This window comes from Lasioglossum baleicum, chromosome 19, assembly GCF_051020765.1.
Source record: "Lasioglossum baleicum chromosome 19, iyLasBale1, whole genome shotgun sequence".
Classification (NCBI taxonomy): domain Eukaryota; kingdom Metazoa; phylum Arthropoda; class Insecta; order Hymenoptera; family Halictidae; genus Lasioglossum; species Lasioglossum baleicum.
In genome coordinates this window covers 2,462,372-2,482,598 of record NC_134947.1, presented here as the reverse complement: position 1 = coordinate 2,482,598, position 20,227 = coordinate 2,462,372, and the positions used below count along the sequence as shown (strand labels likewise).

Sequence of the window (20,227 nt, the reverse complement as noted above, 5' to 3'; positions counted from 1 at the left end):
TCGAATGTTTTGTAACAGTCAATAACATAACGTGATATGCCGTTGAATTCGTCTTGGAAAATCCTATCGTGTCATGACGAAAGAAATGTATGGTTTCATTTTAAAAAAATTGATTTGTTGCGAAATTTCTCTTCTCGCTATTTGAATCCTGAAAAAATTACACAATATGATTGTTCCCTCCATACTGAACAATTTTTGTAAACTAAAATTGGATAAATGAAACACCCTGTATAATTATAAAAAATGACTCGCGAGCTTCGAAAATTCTTTTGCCGTCCCCCCAATAAAGTCATAGTGCTAGAGCTCGCCTCTCGAAACGACTCGCAACCATTGAAAATTGATTTGTAATAAAGCCCCTGTAATAAAGTCATAGTCGTTACGGTAAACTAACAGGCGATTGTAGGCGAAACCAATGCTCGCAGCTTGAAACTAATCACGCCCAAATCCGCAAATAACTCGCAATAACCACTTCATTGTGGCGTGTCTTTACAATGCACCCACCAGAGCGCCAGAAAACTGCGAAAAGGTCCGCAAGGTCACCCCGTCATAAAGCAACAAGAGGAGACCGGGGCTACATGCAAGTTCCGATTTTGGAGAAGCATATGAAAATGCCGTAGAAATAGTAGAGATATTTTCATCTTCAACGAGTAAATGTTATTGTTAAATTTATAATATTTAAAAATTCTAACCCTGAAATTAAGATCTTGCAATCGTTTTTCAATATTTTTTCATTTGTTCAGGCAGTTGTTACCAAAAACTATATAAAATTTTCCAATAATAAAAACATTAATGAAATACAACACTGTCATGCAAACAACAAAATTTATTTATGTTAGGGTTAATGAAAATATGCTACATACATATGTGTAGCAGAACATCAAAACAACGTAACAGCTCAACCACTATCTTTGGGATAAAATTGCTTATGGCATATACTGCCTTGAATTCTTTAGCCGCCAAAAAAGTAGAATGTTGTGGAAGTAAAATATTCTGGCACATTCGAACGCCAATTGTCTGGCTTTTCTGTTGAACATGACCAAAATAAATGGACAAACATTCCAGAATTTGCTTTGCCATAATCATTTTTCAATGCTCATGAAAAACGATTCTCTTTGTTTTTGTATCCTATTGTGGCCTCCCGTCCATCTTTTCGTTTTTTAAGAAATCTGAAAAAATTCATGAGACAGATGTTGAAGTTTCTCGCGATTGTTATTGATTTTTCATCTTTGAAATGAAATACTATGTAATACTATAACCTTATGATACTACCTGCAAAGCTAAAACACAACAAGAATTACATATACATACTGAGGGCCTACTCCACCCGTTCGCTTCGCTCACCAGCCCTCGCGGCGCGGCGCGGCGCCTCGCGGCTTCGCCACCATGAGTTTACGTCTGATAGAACTATTTTATGCAACAGAAAGGAAAAGATACACACGCATATATTCCATGCGGAGCAATTCTCTACGAAACAGTGTTTTGTTAATAATTGATGTTAATACAATTTTTGGTTAATTGACGTCCAGGGTAGATGCGTCGTCGCTGTGTACTTTACCTTGAATTCGGATTCGCGTTTGTCCTTGTGTACTGTGTGCATTAGGGCGAACCTTCGCTATACTTGACGAAAATTATTTTGCGAAATTTGTTTGGCCCCGTATCCCAGAATTGTGACAGATGTTGAGGAAATAATCTGGAAAAATTTAGGGCCGATTGGGAAAAGGATGCGCAGCAAATTTGAAAATTTTGAATCTCTTGAACCTTGACATATCGTTGAATTTTTTTTCTCTTGTAGAATCTACATATAGCATAAACAGTTGTTGATCGAAAAAAACATCCGTGACCTTAAAAACTTTATAAAACGAACTTGAAAATTTTTTTTCTCTGATTCTATATTCACCTCCTCACATACTACAACTTTTGTTTGCAGAGTTTTTTCATATTGTACATAACTGACAGAGATATTAAGGGGCGTAATTTGCATGATTCGGAAGCATACGACTGCGCATGTAGATATTTTCATAATGCAATAATGCAAATTACGCCTCGTGAACGTAAAAATAGGACTTCTGAGGCAGATAATGACCGAGATCGATCTTGTATCGATGTCAAGATTTAAAAAATTCAAAATTTTCAAATTTGCTGCGCATACGGGATACGGGGCCAAATAAATTTCATGGTCGAAAAATAAGGTCCACCCTAGGGTGCACTAAACTAATTTAGGCGACTTGTGTCCCTTGGCTCCTCTTTATCTGGGGCCTTCTTTGCACTGCGAAAATCGGGGAAGTCCGGTAGTTAAATTTTACCGTTAGGTCCTTGATGTTCGGTCTAAGCGCTCCGGACCCGTTCGTTTTTAAAGGCTACTTTTCGGGCTCGAATATTTTTCTACAACCAGCATTTATTAGGCTATTTAAGTATTTTAGTATACCTTGCAGAGACAGATGCAGCTCTTTTCACACAAATTTCTGCTTTCCCTCTCTCCTCGCTTTTCTATTCAATTGCTCTGGAATATATAAGAGGAGCAGAAAGTTAATCTGCTCAGTGCTCGTAGTCCTCGTGCCGAATATCTTTCGGAGTTGGAAATATTAACGTCGCTCAGTCATGCCGAAATTGAGCAAATCTCGGATCATTGCCATCGCGTTGCTGTTGGAGGAGGAGGAAGCGGAGAAAAGAAGAAGCACACGTAGATTCTGGGTGCATAGAAGTCTGATTTTGAGAAAAACTGAGGGCGAATTCCATACGTTATTTAAGGAATTGTTGAGAGACGAAGAAAAATTTGCACAGTATTTCCGAATGTCTTTTGTGCAGTTTAAAACTATTTTAGAGAAAATTAAATTGAAAATAACAAAAAGAAACACGTCTGTTATGTTCGCAGCTTCTCTTAATATATTTGAGAGGTTCTGCGTTGTAAATTTCAATGAACGACAGCTCGACACCTAATTTGCCTTAACGAACCTCTGGATTTATTCACTATATTTACAATATCTTACACTTGTATGAACTGGAAGTTCTGTCTCGAATCGAGTTAATCTTTTGCGGAAGACTGTATATCTTCAGAGAGAAATTGTATCTGGTCGCTGTCCCTGGGTCAGCTCGTTCCTCACCTCGGTGGTGAGATTGAAAAGTGGGGAAAATGGTACATTTTTTGGGGGAAAGAACATCCCATTCGTTGACTGACCCGAGGGAGGAGCCATTCCTATGCATCCCTATCGGCGGGGGAGGACATCCCCACCTCAAGCCAATCGCGGAAAGCAAATGTACAAACAAAGACGGTACTAGCAACGGACCCAGAGTCGCGTAACAACGAAAGGCCCAAGTGGCCAACACGTGCGTTTAATTTATGACCCCTGGTCTCACGCGGACGACGACCATCGACTTCGGGAACAATGCGTCTTTGAAAAACGTACTTTCCAAGGACTCGGCAGACAGAGTTATTTATCCGAAACTCTCAAGGAGTTGCGCTTAATGATGGTCCCGAAGACGATGGTCCAAGGGTGTGCAATTTGAGCCTCGAACCCTCATAAAAAATAAGAAAGTGCTGGCCTCCTCGAGACCCTTGTAGAAGTGTCCCGAGGACTAACGGTATTTTACAGGGAATTTTCCATGCATGTCATAACATCCCGCCGGCCTTGAACGAATTAGTTCAACAATGAACACTGAATGTATACCTAAGCTATGGTGACGTATGATATAAAACGCGTAATAATAACAAAATAATAGTAATGATTAACGCTAAATGGATTACATGATAGAAATAGGTACTCTATAAACTAGAAGTGCATATACAAACTACAACACCATTATGATAATATTACCGAGTAACTAACTAACTAAGGATGGTGTATATAACATCACGTTGATGCGGGTTTAACGTTATGATCAGTATACGCTATAACTACATTCGAAATTATTCAATAGGCAAAGGGGATAATTTAGTTGTGCTACGTTTATACAGTCCTTGAGCAGTCTTAACTGTGACTACTCGTACGATATTGTCGTCGCCAGGATGAACGATAACAATTCTGCCCAACCTCCAATGCATGGGGGGAACATTGTCTTCTTGAATTGTTACTAACGTTCCAACCTTCATTTGAGAAGAATCCTGTCTGTGCCATTTATTGCGAGTGTGCAACTCATGAAGATAATCTGTGTGCCATCTTTTCCAAAAGTGCTGCTTTACTTGCTGTATGTGTTGCCACAACGACAACCTATTTGCAGCGACTTCTGTTAGATCACACTCTGGTAGATTTGTGAGCGAATCTCCTATTAGGAAATGTCCAGGAGTGAGGGCAATAAGATCGTTTGGATCCGAGGAAATTGGGATAATAGGACGAGAATTCAATATGGCTTCTATCTGAATAATTAAGCTATTAAACTGTTCGTAAGTGAATAAGGTTTCACCTATTGTTCTAAATAGATGTCTCTTAAAAGACTTTACCGCCGCCTCCCATAGACCACCAAAATGTGGGGATCGCGGAGGTGAAAAATGCCAGTTTATATTGTCATTACTCAGAGTATGTTGAATTGTATTATTAAATTCCTCAGACCATATCAGTGCTTGTAATTCCATGATTTGATTGCGCGAGCCAACAAAATTTGTACCATTATCTGTATATATATTTTTCGCCTTTCCTCTTCGAGAAAAGAATCTTGTGATTGCTGCCAAACATGTCTCAGTGGTTAAATCTGTCACAAGTTCTAAATGTATGGCTTTAGTTACAAAACAAATAAAAACCACCACGTAGGATTTAACCTTCAATCTATTGCGATTTTTCTTTTCTTTAATAAAAAATGGACCGCAATAGTCTATGCCCACATTTTCGAAAGGCCGTGATTGCTTGACTCTAGAACTAGGTAGTTCACCCATTAATGGGGCGGAGGTCTTAGGATTCAACCTATAACATCGCATACATTGACCAATAATTCGCTTTATTACTCCCTTAACACTTATGGGCCAATACCTTTGACGAATCGCATTCATGGTTGCATGCACCCCAGCATGCCAGTGACGTTCATGCTCATATTTAACTATCAAATTGGTAACATAATGTGAATGTGGTAAGATTAAGGGATGTTTCTGAGAAAAGCTAATAAGAGCATTTTTTAGTCTACCCCCTACTCTGAGCAACCCATGTTCATCTAAAAACGGATTTAGATTTCTTAATTTGCTTTCCCTTCTAACTACCTTGTGTTTCTCCAGGCTATTTATATCTTCAGAAAATGATTCTCGTTGTACTAGACGAATGACTCTGTTACGAGCTGATTGTATTTCTACAGCTGTCAGTGGTCCAGTGCATTTTTCACTTCCACGAATATTCTTAAAAAATCTTTGCATATAGGCTACTACCCTATACAATGTTGTAAAGGATGAAAAACGCACTAGTATTGAATTAGGTTCATTAACCGTGACCAAGGACACCAAATTGCGTTTCTCCGGAATATCTATTGTTTCTAATAATAAATTAGGCCAACAATTTTCCTCCTTAGAGAGCCAGTGTGGACCACTAGTCCATGTGATATTATTTAGGAAATGCTGTGGATCTTGTCCTCTTGATATATAATCTGCTGGATTATCCAGCGTCGGAACGTGAAACCAATCTCTCGCATCAGTTGACGCTTGAAGGTCACTTACGCGATTTGCCACGAAGGTTTTGAGTAGATGTGGAGAAGTCTTAATCCAATGTAATACAATAGTTGAATCTGTCCACAGTCTGATCTTACTAAATTTGATTTGTGTTAACGCCTCCATAACCTCGGAAACTAGTTTTGATAATAGTGTAGCTGCACACAATTCGAGCCTAGGTAATGATTGTGTTTTAATTGGCGCGACGCGAGATTTCGCACATAGAAGATTTACCGAATGCTGCATGTTTCCCATCGTGACTCGAACAAAAATACAAGCTCCATATGCTGACTCACTGGCATCGCAAAACCCGTGCAATTGACAGTCAGTGTGGTTCTTAATGAGAAGTGGACGCCTTATAGAAAACTGATTTAAAACTCTCAATTGATCTCTGAACCTAATCCAAGAATAATAAATGGACTGTGGAACTACTTCGTCCCATTCGCAATGTGTTTTCCATAGCTCCTGCATAATAATCTTCGCCTGTATAATCACAGGTCCTAATAGCCCAAGCGGGTCGAACAATTGCGCGATTTCTGATAAAATCAAACGCTTCGTTATGCGAGGTTTGCTGTCGGGCAAATTGGTTTCATAAATAATATTATCTTCGGAAGGATTCCAAAAAATTCCTAAAGTTTTCTTTGTATTTGAAACGTCTAAACCTAGCGACTTATTCTCCTGATTATTATCAAGATCGTTAACTAAATTTTTGTCATTTGAAACCCACTGTCTCAAGTTAAAACCGCCTAATTTAGCCAGTTCTATCAATTCATTACGTAGTTTTAAAGCTGAATTAAAATCAGATGCTCCTGTCAATAAATCATCTACGTAGAAATCTTGATCAAATGCCCTAGCGGCTAAAGGAAATCCTTTCGCGTCATCCTCAGCTAATTGTTTGAGACAACGTATAGCTAAAAATGGTGCACATGCTGTACCATAAGTCACCGTATTTAATTTATAAGTCTTTAATGGATGTTCCACTGACTGTCGCCAAAGAATTTTTTGATAGTAGGAATCCTCCTCATGAACCTTCACTTGCCGAAACATCTTCTCGATATCAGCAGTAAGAACACATATATGTGTACGGAATTTAATCAGGGTGGTGAACAAAGTATTTTGTATTGTTGGACCGACTAATAAAGTGTCATTTAAAGAAACACCAGATGAACTTTTCGCTGATGCGTCAAATACTACCCGCACCTTTGTAGTTGCACTTGAAGCCTTGATTACCGCATGATGCGGCAGATAAAATCCGCTATTATGATCATCCGCACTAACTTCACTCATATGATTGAGTGACTCATATTCAGCTAGAAAATCCTTATATTGTTCATACAACACAGTATTCTTAATTAATTTATTCTCTAATGTGTAAAATCGTTTCAACGCTAACTTATGAGAGTCACCTAATAAACTTCGTTTCTCGTTAAACGGTAGTCGAACAATATATCGTCCTGACTGATCACGCCTTGTATTTTGTTTGTAATGTTCCTCGCATGTGGCTTCTTCGTCTGATAGAAAAATTCTTTTCGGAAGTTCTTCTACTTCCCAAAATTTAGCAATTTGGTTGTCTAATGAGTGAAAACAAGCAGTATTTCTATTAAAGGCCTTTACCTCTACTTCGCCTGTTACTAGCCAACCCAGTTTTGTTTTTTGTAAAATGATTCTATTATTGTTCAATTGAATTTGTCCTACACTGAGTAATTTATAAAAAATAGTACTACCTAGCAGGATATCGATGGATCCAGGTTTGTAAAACTCTGGGTCAGCTAGACATACATTTCTTGGTATTTTAAGCTCCTTGTGATTAATAGCTCGTGTTGGTAAAGTTCCAGTAATTGTTGGCAATGCAATAAATTTTAAATTTGATGAGAAATTGTTAATATTTGACTGAATTTTTGCATTAACGCAGTACTTTGCACAGGTAACTAAATTACTTAACCCTGACGAGGAGATATTCACCCGTTCTTTCTTTAATTGCAATAAATTTGCTAAGCTTTCTGTCATATAATTAGATTGTGAGCCTCCATCAACTAACACCCGACAAGTGTGCCTTTTGTTATTGTTATCGTAAATTGTGATTTGTGCTGTACCTAACAAAACTTCAGAATTGTTCACAGCCATTAATGCTTTGCATGTAACATCGGTCTCAACCTGAGTGTCCTTTGAATCTTCAGACGCTCTTTGCACCGATACCTGTGTTATTTTATGTGCATTTAAATGTAATAGTGTGTTGTGTTTTTTATCACATTTTCTACAATGAGACCACTTGCAACTAACAGTGTTGTGGCCGACCTTTAGGCAATTTAAACATAATTTGCTCTTCTGAGCTGATTTTAATCTATCCTTCACTTCCATGGCAAGAAATTTTGGACAAGCGAAAACGTAATGTTCTTCCTGGCAAATCACGCAACTGACACTCTTATTTGTCGTCAAATGACTAAAACTACGTTTGGACTTAACTCGCGACGTATCATTGTCTGATGGAGAGTTTGATTTTTCAGATTCCCATTCCTCCCCGCGAGCTTGGGTGTTAATGAAATCAATAAACTTTTGAAATGTCGGTAACTCGTCGTTTTCCAACTTACGTTCCCACGCCCTGCGGGTAGTTTTATCTACTTTCTTGACAATGATGAATATTAAAATTTGATCCCAACTATTTATTGGTTGATTTAAGCCCTTAAGTGCGTTAACGTGTACTTGCGCCTGTTCAGCTAGTTTGCGTAAATTAGCGGGAGTGTCCCTTATAATTTCAGGTAAGTCGAATAATTGTTTCAGGTGTGCTTGTATCAACTGACGCGGTCTATCACAACGTTTTTGAAGCATATCCCACGCGACTAGATAATTTTCTGAGGACGCGCTTAGGGAAGCAACGATTGAAGAGATCTCTCCGCGAAGTGAATTTTTCAGATAATGAAATTTCTGTACGTTTGGCAAGTCTACGTTTTCGTGTACAAGCGATTTGAACGTGTCGTAAAAACTAAACCAGTTTATGAGATTTCCATCAAATGATGGAATCTGAATTTTCGGTAGCATTTTGTTAGCTGGCTTACAATTAGTTGATTCTATGCTAGTGCTTGCCTGTCTCGAAGGCAAAGTTGCCTCCCTTACACTTCGTAGTCTATCAGCGTGCGATGCTAACAGCGCTTGTAAGGCAAATGCACTGCGTTCGAAACTATCACGTTCACTGACATGATCTGATTCCTCGTCTAAATTTTCGATGTTTGCTTGTACATCTTCGTATGCGACAACTAGCTCTTTAACCTTAGCTATACGCGCTTCTAAATCGTATATACTCAAATCTTGAGTCTCTAAAACATATGTTTGGACACGCGTGATTTGACCCTTAATAGTGGTACGCACCCTTTTAAAGGACTTCAACGCGGTATCCCTACTTGCCATATTGAACTCCTTGTGGAGATATTAAGAAGGGAAATTGGAGTAATTACACTCACCGAGTAGTGGTCTAACAGAGTCGATGACAAACCGAATCTGGTTGCCAGTTGTGTGATGTTTCCAGTCCGATGTGGGCTTTGATCCGCTTGGCTGATGTCGATGCTTCAATTCCAACACTGAAGGTCAATTGAAGGATGCACCTGATCGTCGGCTTGCTCGTCCGACTTGAACGTTGTATGCTGCTCCTCCCGTTGACTGCTGCTGCTGCAGACGATCCACGCTTCGTAGGATGGAATCCGCAAACGAACTTCCGTGGTCCTATTGCTTCTGCGTTGACTGTCCTCAGGTTGGGTAATGTTCCACAATGTTGATATCACTGATATCTGTGGTGATGATTACCGGTATCCAAGTAGTGACTTAGCAAGTCAATGTGTATGGAATTGTACTTCCAAGGAGAGGATCCGGCTCGAAGGACCAAATGTTATGTTCGCAGCTTCTCTTAATATATTTGAGAGGTTCTGCGTTGTAAATTTCAATGAACGACAGCTCGACACCTAATTTGCCTTAACGAACCTCTGGATTTATTCACTATATTTACAATATCTTACACTTGTATGAACTGGAAGTTCTGTCTCGAATCGAGTTAATCTTTTGCGGAAGACTGTATATCTTCAGAGAGAAATTGTATCTGGTCGCTGTCCCTGGGTCAGCTCGTTCCTCACCTCGGTGGTGAGATTGAAAAGTGGGGAAAATGGTACATTTTTTGGGGGAAAGAACATCCCATTCGTTGACTGACCCGAGGGAGGAGCCATTCCTATGCATCCCTATCGGCGGGGGAGGACATCCCCACCTCAAGCCAATCGCGGAAAGCAAATGTACAAACAAAGACGGTACTAGCAACGGACCCAGAGTCGCGTAACAACGAAAGGCCCAAGTGGCCAACACGTGCGTTTAATTTATGACCCCTGGTCTCACGCGGACGACGACCATCGACTTCGGGAACAATGCGTCTTTGAAAAACGTACTTTCCAAGGACTCGGCAGACAGAGTTATTTATCCGAAACTCTCAAGGAGTTGCGCTTAATGATGGTCCCGAAGACGATGGTCCAAGGGTGTGCAATTTGAGCCTCGAACCCTCATAAAAAATAAGAAAGTGCTGGCCTCCTCGAGACCCTTGTAGAAGTGTCCCGAGGACTAACGGTATTTTACAGGGAATTTTCCATGCATGTCATAACAACGTCGTTTCGGGAAGCCGTGCCGCCAATAGAGAGATTTGCTGTCTGCGTAAGGTATGTTGATAAAATTTTCTTTATGGGTATTTACAACTACACGAATCGACGCCTTATATAATCTTCTTCATTCTAAACCAGAATAAACAATGAAGATCGGTTATTGTTTCATTGAATTCATTTTTGTACAGGTTCTTAGCGACAGGCAACAGTTTTAGATCGCTAGCGTTTAACTTTCGCTTGGGCGAGTCGACAGTGCGATTGATTGTCAAACAAGTCTGTCAAAGCATCATCGATACGATGTTATCTGAACAGATACCCAAACCAACGAAAGAACAATGGGAGGCGATTGCCGACCAATTTTGGGAGCATTGGAACTTCCCCAATTGTTTGGGTGCCATGGACGGAAAACATGTGCAGATCAAAGCACCTGCCAACAGTGGGTCACTTTACTTTAATTATAAGAAGACGTTTTCCGTAGTTCTCTTGGCCCTGGTGGACGCAGACTACAAGTTTATCGCAGTGGACGTGGGTTCTTACGGAAAAAACAGTGACGGGGGAATTTTTTCCAATTCGGAGATGGGCAAAGGTATGGCTAACTCCCAACTTAACATACCGGAGGAGAAAGCTTTGCCCGGAACGGATACGAAAATGTCGTACGTCGTGGTGGCGGACGAGGCATTTCCGCTAAAGAAGAATATTCTCAGGCCGTATCCGGGCGCGGTAATGGACAACCCGATGAAGAGAATATTCAATTATCGGCTGTCCCGGGCCAGGAGGATCGTAGAAAACACCTTCGGGATTATGTTCCAGAAATTTAGGCTATACGACAGGCGGCTGAACGTCGACCCTGACTTCGCTAATTTAATCGTATTGACAACATGTGTGATACACAATTTTTTGCGAAACACAAGGGCTTCCGACCCGCATGCTGGTGAATGTCGCGCGGCATCTAGTCAACAGACGGACAGCAAATGCTTGCAATCCCTTCGATCTACAGCGGCAGGGAGGTGCTGCGTCGAGCTCCGCGTTCGCCGTGCGCGAAACTTTCGCGAGCTATTTTATGTCGCCTCTTGGAGCCGTCGAGTGGCAAAACGACATCTAATTATTAAGTATTGTTTTATTTTTAATTTAAGTATAATGCATATAATTGTAGCGTATTATAATGTATTATTTGCGTTTATTATTTTTTTTTTAAATTTAATTAGCGTATATGTAATTCTAGCGTAGTGTAAATTATTATTCGCGTATATTATTTTTTTAAGATTTACTTAGTCAATTGTAAGCTTCTAACATTTGTTTTTTTCAATTCAAATAAATTTTAATCTTTACACATCATGGTTATTTACACATTATTCCTTCATTTTTTCCTGCTAAATTAGACAAAACATTATCTTCGGCTTCGAAAAGCGCTTACAGAGCTGGGTGAAATGGTATTTAATATTTAAAGGAAGGATTTTATTTCATTGTTCAGGTTTTAAAAAAACATTTCATTATTCAGATTTTTAAAAAACAACTGTCTCATATCGCGGTGTGGACCGATCAGAATAAAAATATTACGTCGAGTGATCGTTCGTCAAGTGATATACCCCAAGTAAACGTTCAAATACTTCACTATGATTTCTTCTAAAGTGTATAATATATGAGAATATAATATACCTTCAAAATAAGGGGTTACCAATTGATTTCAACGAAAAAATTATTACATTACTTTGGTTTACTAAAATCAATTTCTTGCACAATCCTGATTTCGTAGGCGAATTTTGAGACCAGATTTGACACAGCGTGAAAAAGTCTACTGCAAATGGTGTATAGCATGTCAAAAAAAAAATTTTCCGCGCGTGGTATTGGATAAACCACACCTTTCTTGAAATTGTGCAAGTTTAACGAATTTTCTCAACATTAAAAAACATTCGTACCGCAATCTCTCTATTTTTTCCATATTCTACAAAGTTTCAGCTTTAATTTCACAAAAATTTCATGGCTCTATCTCATTTCTATCGGAAGTTCTTTGATTTTGTCTCCGATTTCGACCAAATTGCCCGCTTGGAGTGTTTGCGTGACAGAACCGCAAGCTATTTAATATTATATAAACATACTTATTCTAAGTTTAGGGAAAGGGGTAACACCTACAAAAAAATTAACAGTGTGTCAAAGGAACGTACGTATAATTTTATTGTAAACCAATCTGTAACAATTTTACACAACAAAAAAAAATTTTAATTAACTGACATTAAATTATATGAAATTGAAAACTATAGTGTGTGTATGTACCAATAAAAATATACTATGTGTGTATGTGTGCGTGTTAACTTTATAGTATAATAAAAAAATAACAAAAAGATTCATGTGGTTGTATCCAGATGCTCGTCCGATGAGGGGCTGGAGTCGCCTTGTAACTGGCGACACTGCACATCTGACAAAAGCGAAAAAATTTCTTTCTTCACAATCGTCATAGTGACGGGATTTAATTTTCTTAATTTCGCACCAATACATCGGCAGAATAACTCCACTTCGTCGGGTTCCTTGTCTTTTTCATCGGAGATGAGGTAGTCCATAACCGTCGCGGCAACGGACTTCGGCTCCTTCGCCCTCCTCTTCTTCGTTGCTACGGGCACACGTTGTGGCGAAGCGGGACGCGGCGAAGCGGGACGCGGCGAAGCGGAACGCGGCGAAGCGGAACGCGGCGAAGCGGGTTCGTAGGGTTCGTAGTACGAGGAGTTTGACATCTCCTGTGATGCTACATCCGCACCAAGTTCGCTGCTGTCTCGTTCTAAAATGCCATCGGTAGAACCGGTAGCCCCTCCGCCAATTTTGAGGGATGATAGCGTATGCCGATCATCGTAATATCGGCTGAGGAAGGCCATCTCTTCTTCGTACTTCCACCTACGTATGTTAACCGCTGCCTGGCCGCTTGTGCTCTTCCTCCTCTTTAAAGCTCGCCTATATCCGTCACGTAGGTTGGTCCACGTCTTTTTGCAAGTGGCCGCTAATAAACAATAAGAATGATTAATCAAATGTTTTGTGTCATCTCATGGAGTAGTTGACTGGCAAAATAATATACAGGGTGAACCACCTAACGTTGCCACCACAAATATCTTTGTTGTTTTTAAAGATACGTCAAATGTCTGAAGGACAAAGTTGAATGGTAAAATAGAGCTCATACGGTACCAAAAAATTGTTGTTTTTACGTCATTTTTTGTTGATAACATGTTGATAACATTTTTCCATATTGTTACAAATAACGGAGATATTCAAGGTGTACCCTGTTTACAAAACTTACACGGAAAAGAGGGGGGCATATTGTGACATAAACATTTTCTGCATGGGTGGAGACATACAGGAGATTTCAAGGTTGTCATGATTTTTTTTAATAGGAACCCCTACTTTCTGTATCATAAATCGATAGACTATCGAATTCTGAGTAAAAATGTACTGACCTCCATATGTCCTAAATCTAAATATGTCCTAAAGCTCGAGATATTATCCAAACAATTTTCTTTCTTCTTTGGATATTATCTCGTTAACTATTAGGTTTAGGACATATGATGGTCAACACTTTTATACTCAGAATTTGATACTCTATCGATCTATGGTATAAAAAAGGGACATTCCATTTTAAACTAGAGGGTTATTGTTGCTCGCTCGCTTCGCTCGCTCGCGAGTAGGGTTGCTTTTGCTCGCTCGCTTCGCGAGCTCGCGGATAGGACTGCCCTTGCGAAAGGGTTAGTGGTACGCATGGCTAGTAGTACCTATAGCTATTAATGTTTTTTTTTATTTGGTGTGTGACTCTCCACGAGCCACACAAAGAACTTCCCGATTCGTTAGTTGCAGTATATTATTATCATTATTAAATGTACGTTTTAAGAAGATTATACGTTTTCAGGGAAATTCAATAGTTTTCTACTTATCAAGATGTTTGCTATATGGCGTCGCATAAAACGAACATCGTAGGCTCGTTGCTCGCTTGGTTCCTTGTTATAGCGTACTAATGTTGCAAAATAAATTGTCTTAATTAGTTTTTCGCAAACGATACAACTTCTCATTATCCGGGTTTGCAGTATTGATCTTGGATTTCTTCGATACTGTTAATTTAAATTATCCCAAAATATATAAACTGCTCAATTTTGAAACTCTGCTCAGTGCCACATACAACATTTGTGAAGTTCGTTTTTCTGATGTTTTAATATTCAAACATACTTTTCTCGTATGTTTGTCCCTGACTTTTATGAATCGTAATCGCTTCAGCAGGAACCACTGGAAATTGACTACGTGTGATTTGATATTTTTCCCCACTCGACATATTTACATGATTCGAGATTTTTAGTATTGGTGTTAAATTTTGATGAATATTTGCATTTTTCATATAATCACGATAACGAGTTCTTACTTTCACTCCTACTCTGGCCAATTGAAAATCTAACCACAATATAGACGAAATTTTAGTATTTTCTTGAAAAGTAATAAATTTTAATATTCCGCATGTGTGTGTGTGCTCCATTAACCAATCGGTTTTCAACATCAATGTTATTAATAATTATCATATAGATTATATTAATTTTCAATTTAATCTCAGTTAATAATTCGTTTTGAAATGATTGTTTTTTTAAAGATTGTAATATAAATTTTTTTTTGTACTTTCATCGATATTCTTTGAAAATGTATTCTTGGGAGTAGAGATGATTAACTCACTCTTGCATTGGGATAATTTTCGATTATTGTAAGCGGAAACATTAGCGTAAGGTACAAAAAAATTTTTTTTATTATTAAAAAAATTTTTATAAATTTAAAAAAAATGAAAAAAAAAATTTTGTGTAATTACGTTTGTTTCTTCGGTGGAAACTTTCCGTTCTCTCGTATAAATTGCATTGTAGAATCAACTCCTTTCGAAAAAAACTAAAAATCTAAAAAACTACTTGACCAATATGGACCAAAATCTAATCAGCTCTAAGTTACGACGGGGCATATCGATTGCATCATTCATCATTCTGATCGCGTTGTTACTTTTCAGAAAACGTTAACGAAAAATTTGATACCATAGAAACAGACATACGCACACACACACATACGAACATTTTGCTGAAAATAGTCTAAAATGACTGCAATGACCATGAAACGTGAAGATCGGCTAAAAAATCGATTTTCGATTTTCGGGGTCATTACAATAACTTCCCTATAAGATCGGGAAGTTAAAAATGAAGTTGACCTTCATATCTAAAAAAAATGACGTAAAAACAACAATTTTTTGGTACCGTATGAGCTCTATTTTACCATTCAACTTTGTCCTTCAGACATTTGACGTATCTTTAAAAACAACAAAGATATTTGTGGTGGCAACGTTAGGTGACTCACCCTGTATATTTCAAATCTCTTCCAATTGAAACATATATCATAGTTGTTCATAGTTACCTGACATCTCCAACCTTTCCGCTATCTGCAGCCAAACTCGATCCTTTGCATTTGTGTCACTGTATTTACAATGCGACAAGTCGTACAGAAGTGGATACTCGCGGACCATTTCTATCACTTTTTCCGCGTTCATTTTACTGGAGTTCATGTTTCCAACTCCGAAAGATATTCGGCACGAGGACTACGAGCACTGAGCAGATTAACTTTCTGCTCCTCTTATATATTCCAGAGCAATTGAATAGAAAAGCGAGGAGAGAGGGAAAGCAGAAATTTGTGTGAAAAGAGCTGCATCTGTCTCTGCAAGGTATACTAAAATACTTAAATAGCCTAATAAATGCTGGTTGTAGAAAAATATTCGAGCCCGAAAAGTAGCCTTTAAAAACGAACGGGTCCGGAGCGCTTAGACCGAACATCAAGGACCTAACGGTAAAATTTAACTACCGGACTTCCCCGATTTTCGCAGTGCAAAGAAGGCCCCAGATAAAGAGGAGCCAAGGGACACAAGTCGCCTAAATTAGTTTAGTGCACCCTAGGGTGGACCTTATTTTTCGACCATGAAATTTATTTGGCCCCGTATCCCGTATGCGCAGCAAATTTGAAAATTTTGAATTTTTTAAATCTTGACATCGATACAAGATCGATCTCCGTCATTATCTGCCTCAGAAGTCCTATTTTTACGTTCACGAGGCGTAATTTGCATTATTGCATTATGAAAATATCTACATGCGCAGTCGTATGCTTCCGAATCATGCAAATTACGCCCCTTAATATCTCTGTCAGTTATGTACAATATGAAAAAACTCTGCAAACAAAAGTTGTAGTATGTGAGGAGGTGAATATAGAATCAGAGAAAAAAAATTTTCAAGTTCGTTTTATAAAGTTTTTAAGGTCACGGATGTTTTTTTCGATCAACAACTGTTTATGCTATATGTAGATTCTACAAGAGAAAAAAAATTCAACGATATGTCAAGGTTCAAGAGATTCAAAATTTTCAAATTTGCTGCGCATCCTTTTCCCATGATCCAATCGGCCCTAAATTTTTCCAGATTATTTCCTCAACATCTGTCACAATTCTGGGATACGGGGCCAAACAAATTTCGCAAAATAATTTTCGTCAAGTATAGCGAAGGTTCGCCCTAATGCACACAGTACACAAGGACAAACGCGAATCCGAATTCAAGGTAAAGTACACAGCGACGACGCATCTACCCTGGACGTCAATTAACCAAAAATTGTATTAACATCAATTATTAACAAAACACTGTTTCGTAGAGAATTGCTCCGCATGGAATATATGCGTGTGTATCTTTTCCTTTCTGTTGCATAAAATAGTTCTATCAGACGTAAACTCATGGTGGCGAAGCCGCGAGGCGCCGCGCCGCGAGGGCTGGTGAGCGAAGCGAACGGGTGGAGTAGGCCCTCAGTATGTATATGTAATTCTTGTTGTGTTTTAGCTTTGCAGGTAGTATCATAAGGTTATAGTATTACATAGTATTTCATTTCAAAGATGAAAAATCAATAACAATCGCGAGAAACTTCAACATCTGTCTCATGAATTTTTTCAGATTTCTTAAAAAACGAAAAGATGGACGGGAGGCCACAATAGGATACAAAAACAAAGAGAATCGTTTTTCATGAGCATTGAAAAATGATTATGGCAAAGCAAATTCTGGAATGTTTGTCCATTTATTTTGGTCATGTTCAACAGAAAAGCCAGACAATTGGCGTTCGAATGTGCCAGAATATTTTACTTCCACAACATTCTACTTTTTTGGCGGCTAAAGAATTCAAGGCAGTATATGCCATAAGCAATTTTATCCCAAAGATAGTGGTTGAGCTGTTACGTTGTTTTGATGTTCTGCTACACATATGTATGTAGCATATTTTCATTAACCCTAACATAAATAAATTTTGTTGTTTGCATGACAGTGTTGTATTTCATTAATGTTTTTATTATTGGAAAATTTTATATAGTTTTTGGTAACAACTGCCTGAACAAATGAAAAAATATTGAAAAACGATTGCAAGATCTTAATTTCAGGGTTAGAATTTTTAAATATTATAAATTTAACAATAACATTTACTCGTTGAAGATGAAAATATCTCTACTATTTCTACGGCATTTTCATATGCTTCTCCAAAATCGGAACTTGCATGTAGCCCCGGTCTCCTCTTGTTGCTTTATGACGGGGTGACCTTGCGGACCTTTTCGCAGTTTTCTGGCGCTCTGGTGGGTGCATTGTAAAGACACGCCACAATGAAGTGGTTATTGCGAGTTATTTGCGGATTTGGGCGTGATTAGTTTCAAGCTGCGAGCATTGGTTTCGCCTACAATCGCCTGTTAGTTTACCGTAACGACTATGACTTTATTACAGGGGCTTTATTACAAATCAATTTTCAATGGTTGCGAGTCGTTTCGAGAGGCGAGCTCTAGCACTATGACTTTATTGGGGGGACGGCAAAAGAATTTTCGAAGCTCGCGAGTCATTTTTTATAATTATACAGGGTGTTTCATTTATCCAATTTTAGTTTACAAAAATTGTTCAGTATGGAGGGAACAATCATATTGTGTAATTTTTTCAGGATTCAAATAGCGAGAAGAGAAATTTCGCAACAAATCAATTTTTTTAAAATGAAACCATACATTTCTTTCGTCATGACACGATAGGATTTTCCAAGACGAATTCAACGGCATATCACGTTATGTTATTGACTGTTACAAAACATTCGAAATTCCATTATAAACTTGTAACTTCTCACGTAGGCAATGGTTGTATCTGGTTACCAGCTATTAGTTAGACGATGTAATCAAAGATCGACCTTCTTGTCATTTGTTTCGAGGAGTCGGAAGAAAAGTGAAGAAATGCCGGAAAGAAATTATTGAAACGGGTGGAAAAATGCAGTATAAACAATGGTGGACACATAAAAAGATAATTCTTTTTCTTAAATTAAACATTGATAAGCGCAAAAAATTATATAATTATTTAATCAACAAATAAAAGATAACTTTAATTTAGGGATACTGAATAAAATTGCTAAGGATATGAATTATAAATTTTATGTTTATTTATTTCGGCTACACAGAGAAAGAAGAGAGAGAGAGAGAGAGAGAGAGAGAGAGAGAGAGAGAGAGAGAGAGAGAGAGAGAGAGAGGAGGTCGATCTTTGTTTATTACGACTAACTAATAGCTGGTAACCAGATACTACCATTGCCTACTTAAGAAGGTACAAATTTATAATGGAATTTCGAATGTTTTGGGACAGTAAATATAACAGAATGTGATATGTCGCTGAATTCGTCTTGGAAAATGCTATCGTGTTATGACAAAAAAAAGGATCAATTTAAGAAAATTAATTTGTTTCGTGAAATTCCTCCCCCCACCATTCGAGTCTTGAAAAATACTTACACCATATTATTGTTCCCTCCATACTGAACAATTTTTGTAAACTAATTTTTTCGTAACTTTAGCGTGTCACGAGATATTTCCGTCATTGGATAAACAAAATACCCTATATATAATTTCTTATAACATACATACATTCTATATATGGATATAGAATATAGCCATAAATATATGATTTTGACTTGGACCTAACTTGACTCTCGCATGATCAGTAGCCCAAATAAATTTCTGTCCTCGACAATGATTCCTAATAGTAATAGACAAAAATTATTTCCATCATCCATAACGGTTCCATATGACCAAAAAGAATTGTTGTCCGTTATAATGGATATTTATCAGTCAATGATAATGTCTATCATCGATAATGATTGTTTGTAAATAGAACATATGCAAATTTAATATTTTCAATTAACTAGATTTCCCGAATAACTTCATAAGTTTAGGTCTAAAGCACGACATATTCGAGCGTTCAGAAACGCGGTTTCCAGACCACATAATATGACAGTAATTACTCTGTCCAACAAAATCAATCTTTTTTCATGTTCTATAATTACTGTTGGGTGAATCCTATAGAGTTTTTTGCGCTGATTCCGAATCTGCCCTTAATTTTTCTCCTAGATGCACAGTTTTTGAGAAACATGACTTTAAGATAAGAAACGTATTTTTCAACGTTAAACAAATATTGTGATGTTATTATAAAAGATATTGAATTGTTCGTTACAGCAAAAGATTCTGTAGACTTTCGCGAATCCAGTGATACCCAATACTAATATATTATGATTCTTTAAACATGTTTAAACAATCATTAAAGACGGAGAGACACCACTTTTGCACAAATTTTTGAGAATATTTTTCAATTTATCTGAAAAAATACGGGTCCAGGGGAAAATCGAACTATATTACGCGATAGAGCAGACTTTTATCTTGAGAAACCGCCTTATGAAGTTTGCAATGTCGACGTTTTTTCGAACCAGAAAGCAAAATATCTTCGCTCGACATGAGTTGCCGCCAGCGCAGTGGTGTTCACCACTAGAACGGTCTGGATAAGGTCGTTCGATGGGTTACGCTACGGCCAGTTACGGCGCACAGTGGGCCAGAATGGCTCGGTAGCTGTTCATGAGCTAAAAAATGAAAGTCCTCATATCGATTTTTAACCAATGCACAGTGATT

General features: G+C 38.1%; 1 protein-coding gene across 1 annotated transcript; it reads right to left on the bottom strand.

Annotated features, from left to right (window-relative positions):
* Positions 1–4,974: 4,974 nt before the first annotated feature.
* LOC143218334 (uncharacterized) lies at positions 4,975–9,022 on the bottom strand. Its single transcript, XM_076443468.1, has 5 exons — positions 7,901–9,022; positions 7,345–7,816; positions 5,917–7,191; positions 5,378–5,778; positions 4,975–5,025 (listed from the first exon to the last, which is right to left on the bottom strand). The coding sequence occupies exons 1-5, from the start codon at positions 9,020–9,022 to the stop codon at positions 4,975–4,977; spliced, it is 3,321 nt and encodes a 1,106-aa protein (XP_076299583.1).
* Positions 9,023–20,227: the final 11,205 nt, after the last annotated feature.

Coding starts and splice junctions, on each gene's coding strand:
- LOC143218334 (XM_076443468.1), bottom strand. CDS start 9,022: ATGGCAAGTAGGGATACCGCGTTGAAGTCCTTTAAAAGGGTGCGTACC. Junction 7,192..7,344: donor ATCCATCGATATCCTGCTAG/GTAGTACTATTT, acceptor TTCACTCATTAG/ACAACCAAATTGCTAAATTT. Junction 5,026..5,377: donor ATGAACCTAATTCAATACTA/GTGCGTTTTTCA, acceptor CCAATTTGATAG/TTAAATATGAGCATGAACGT.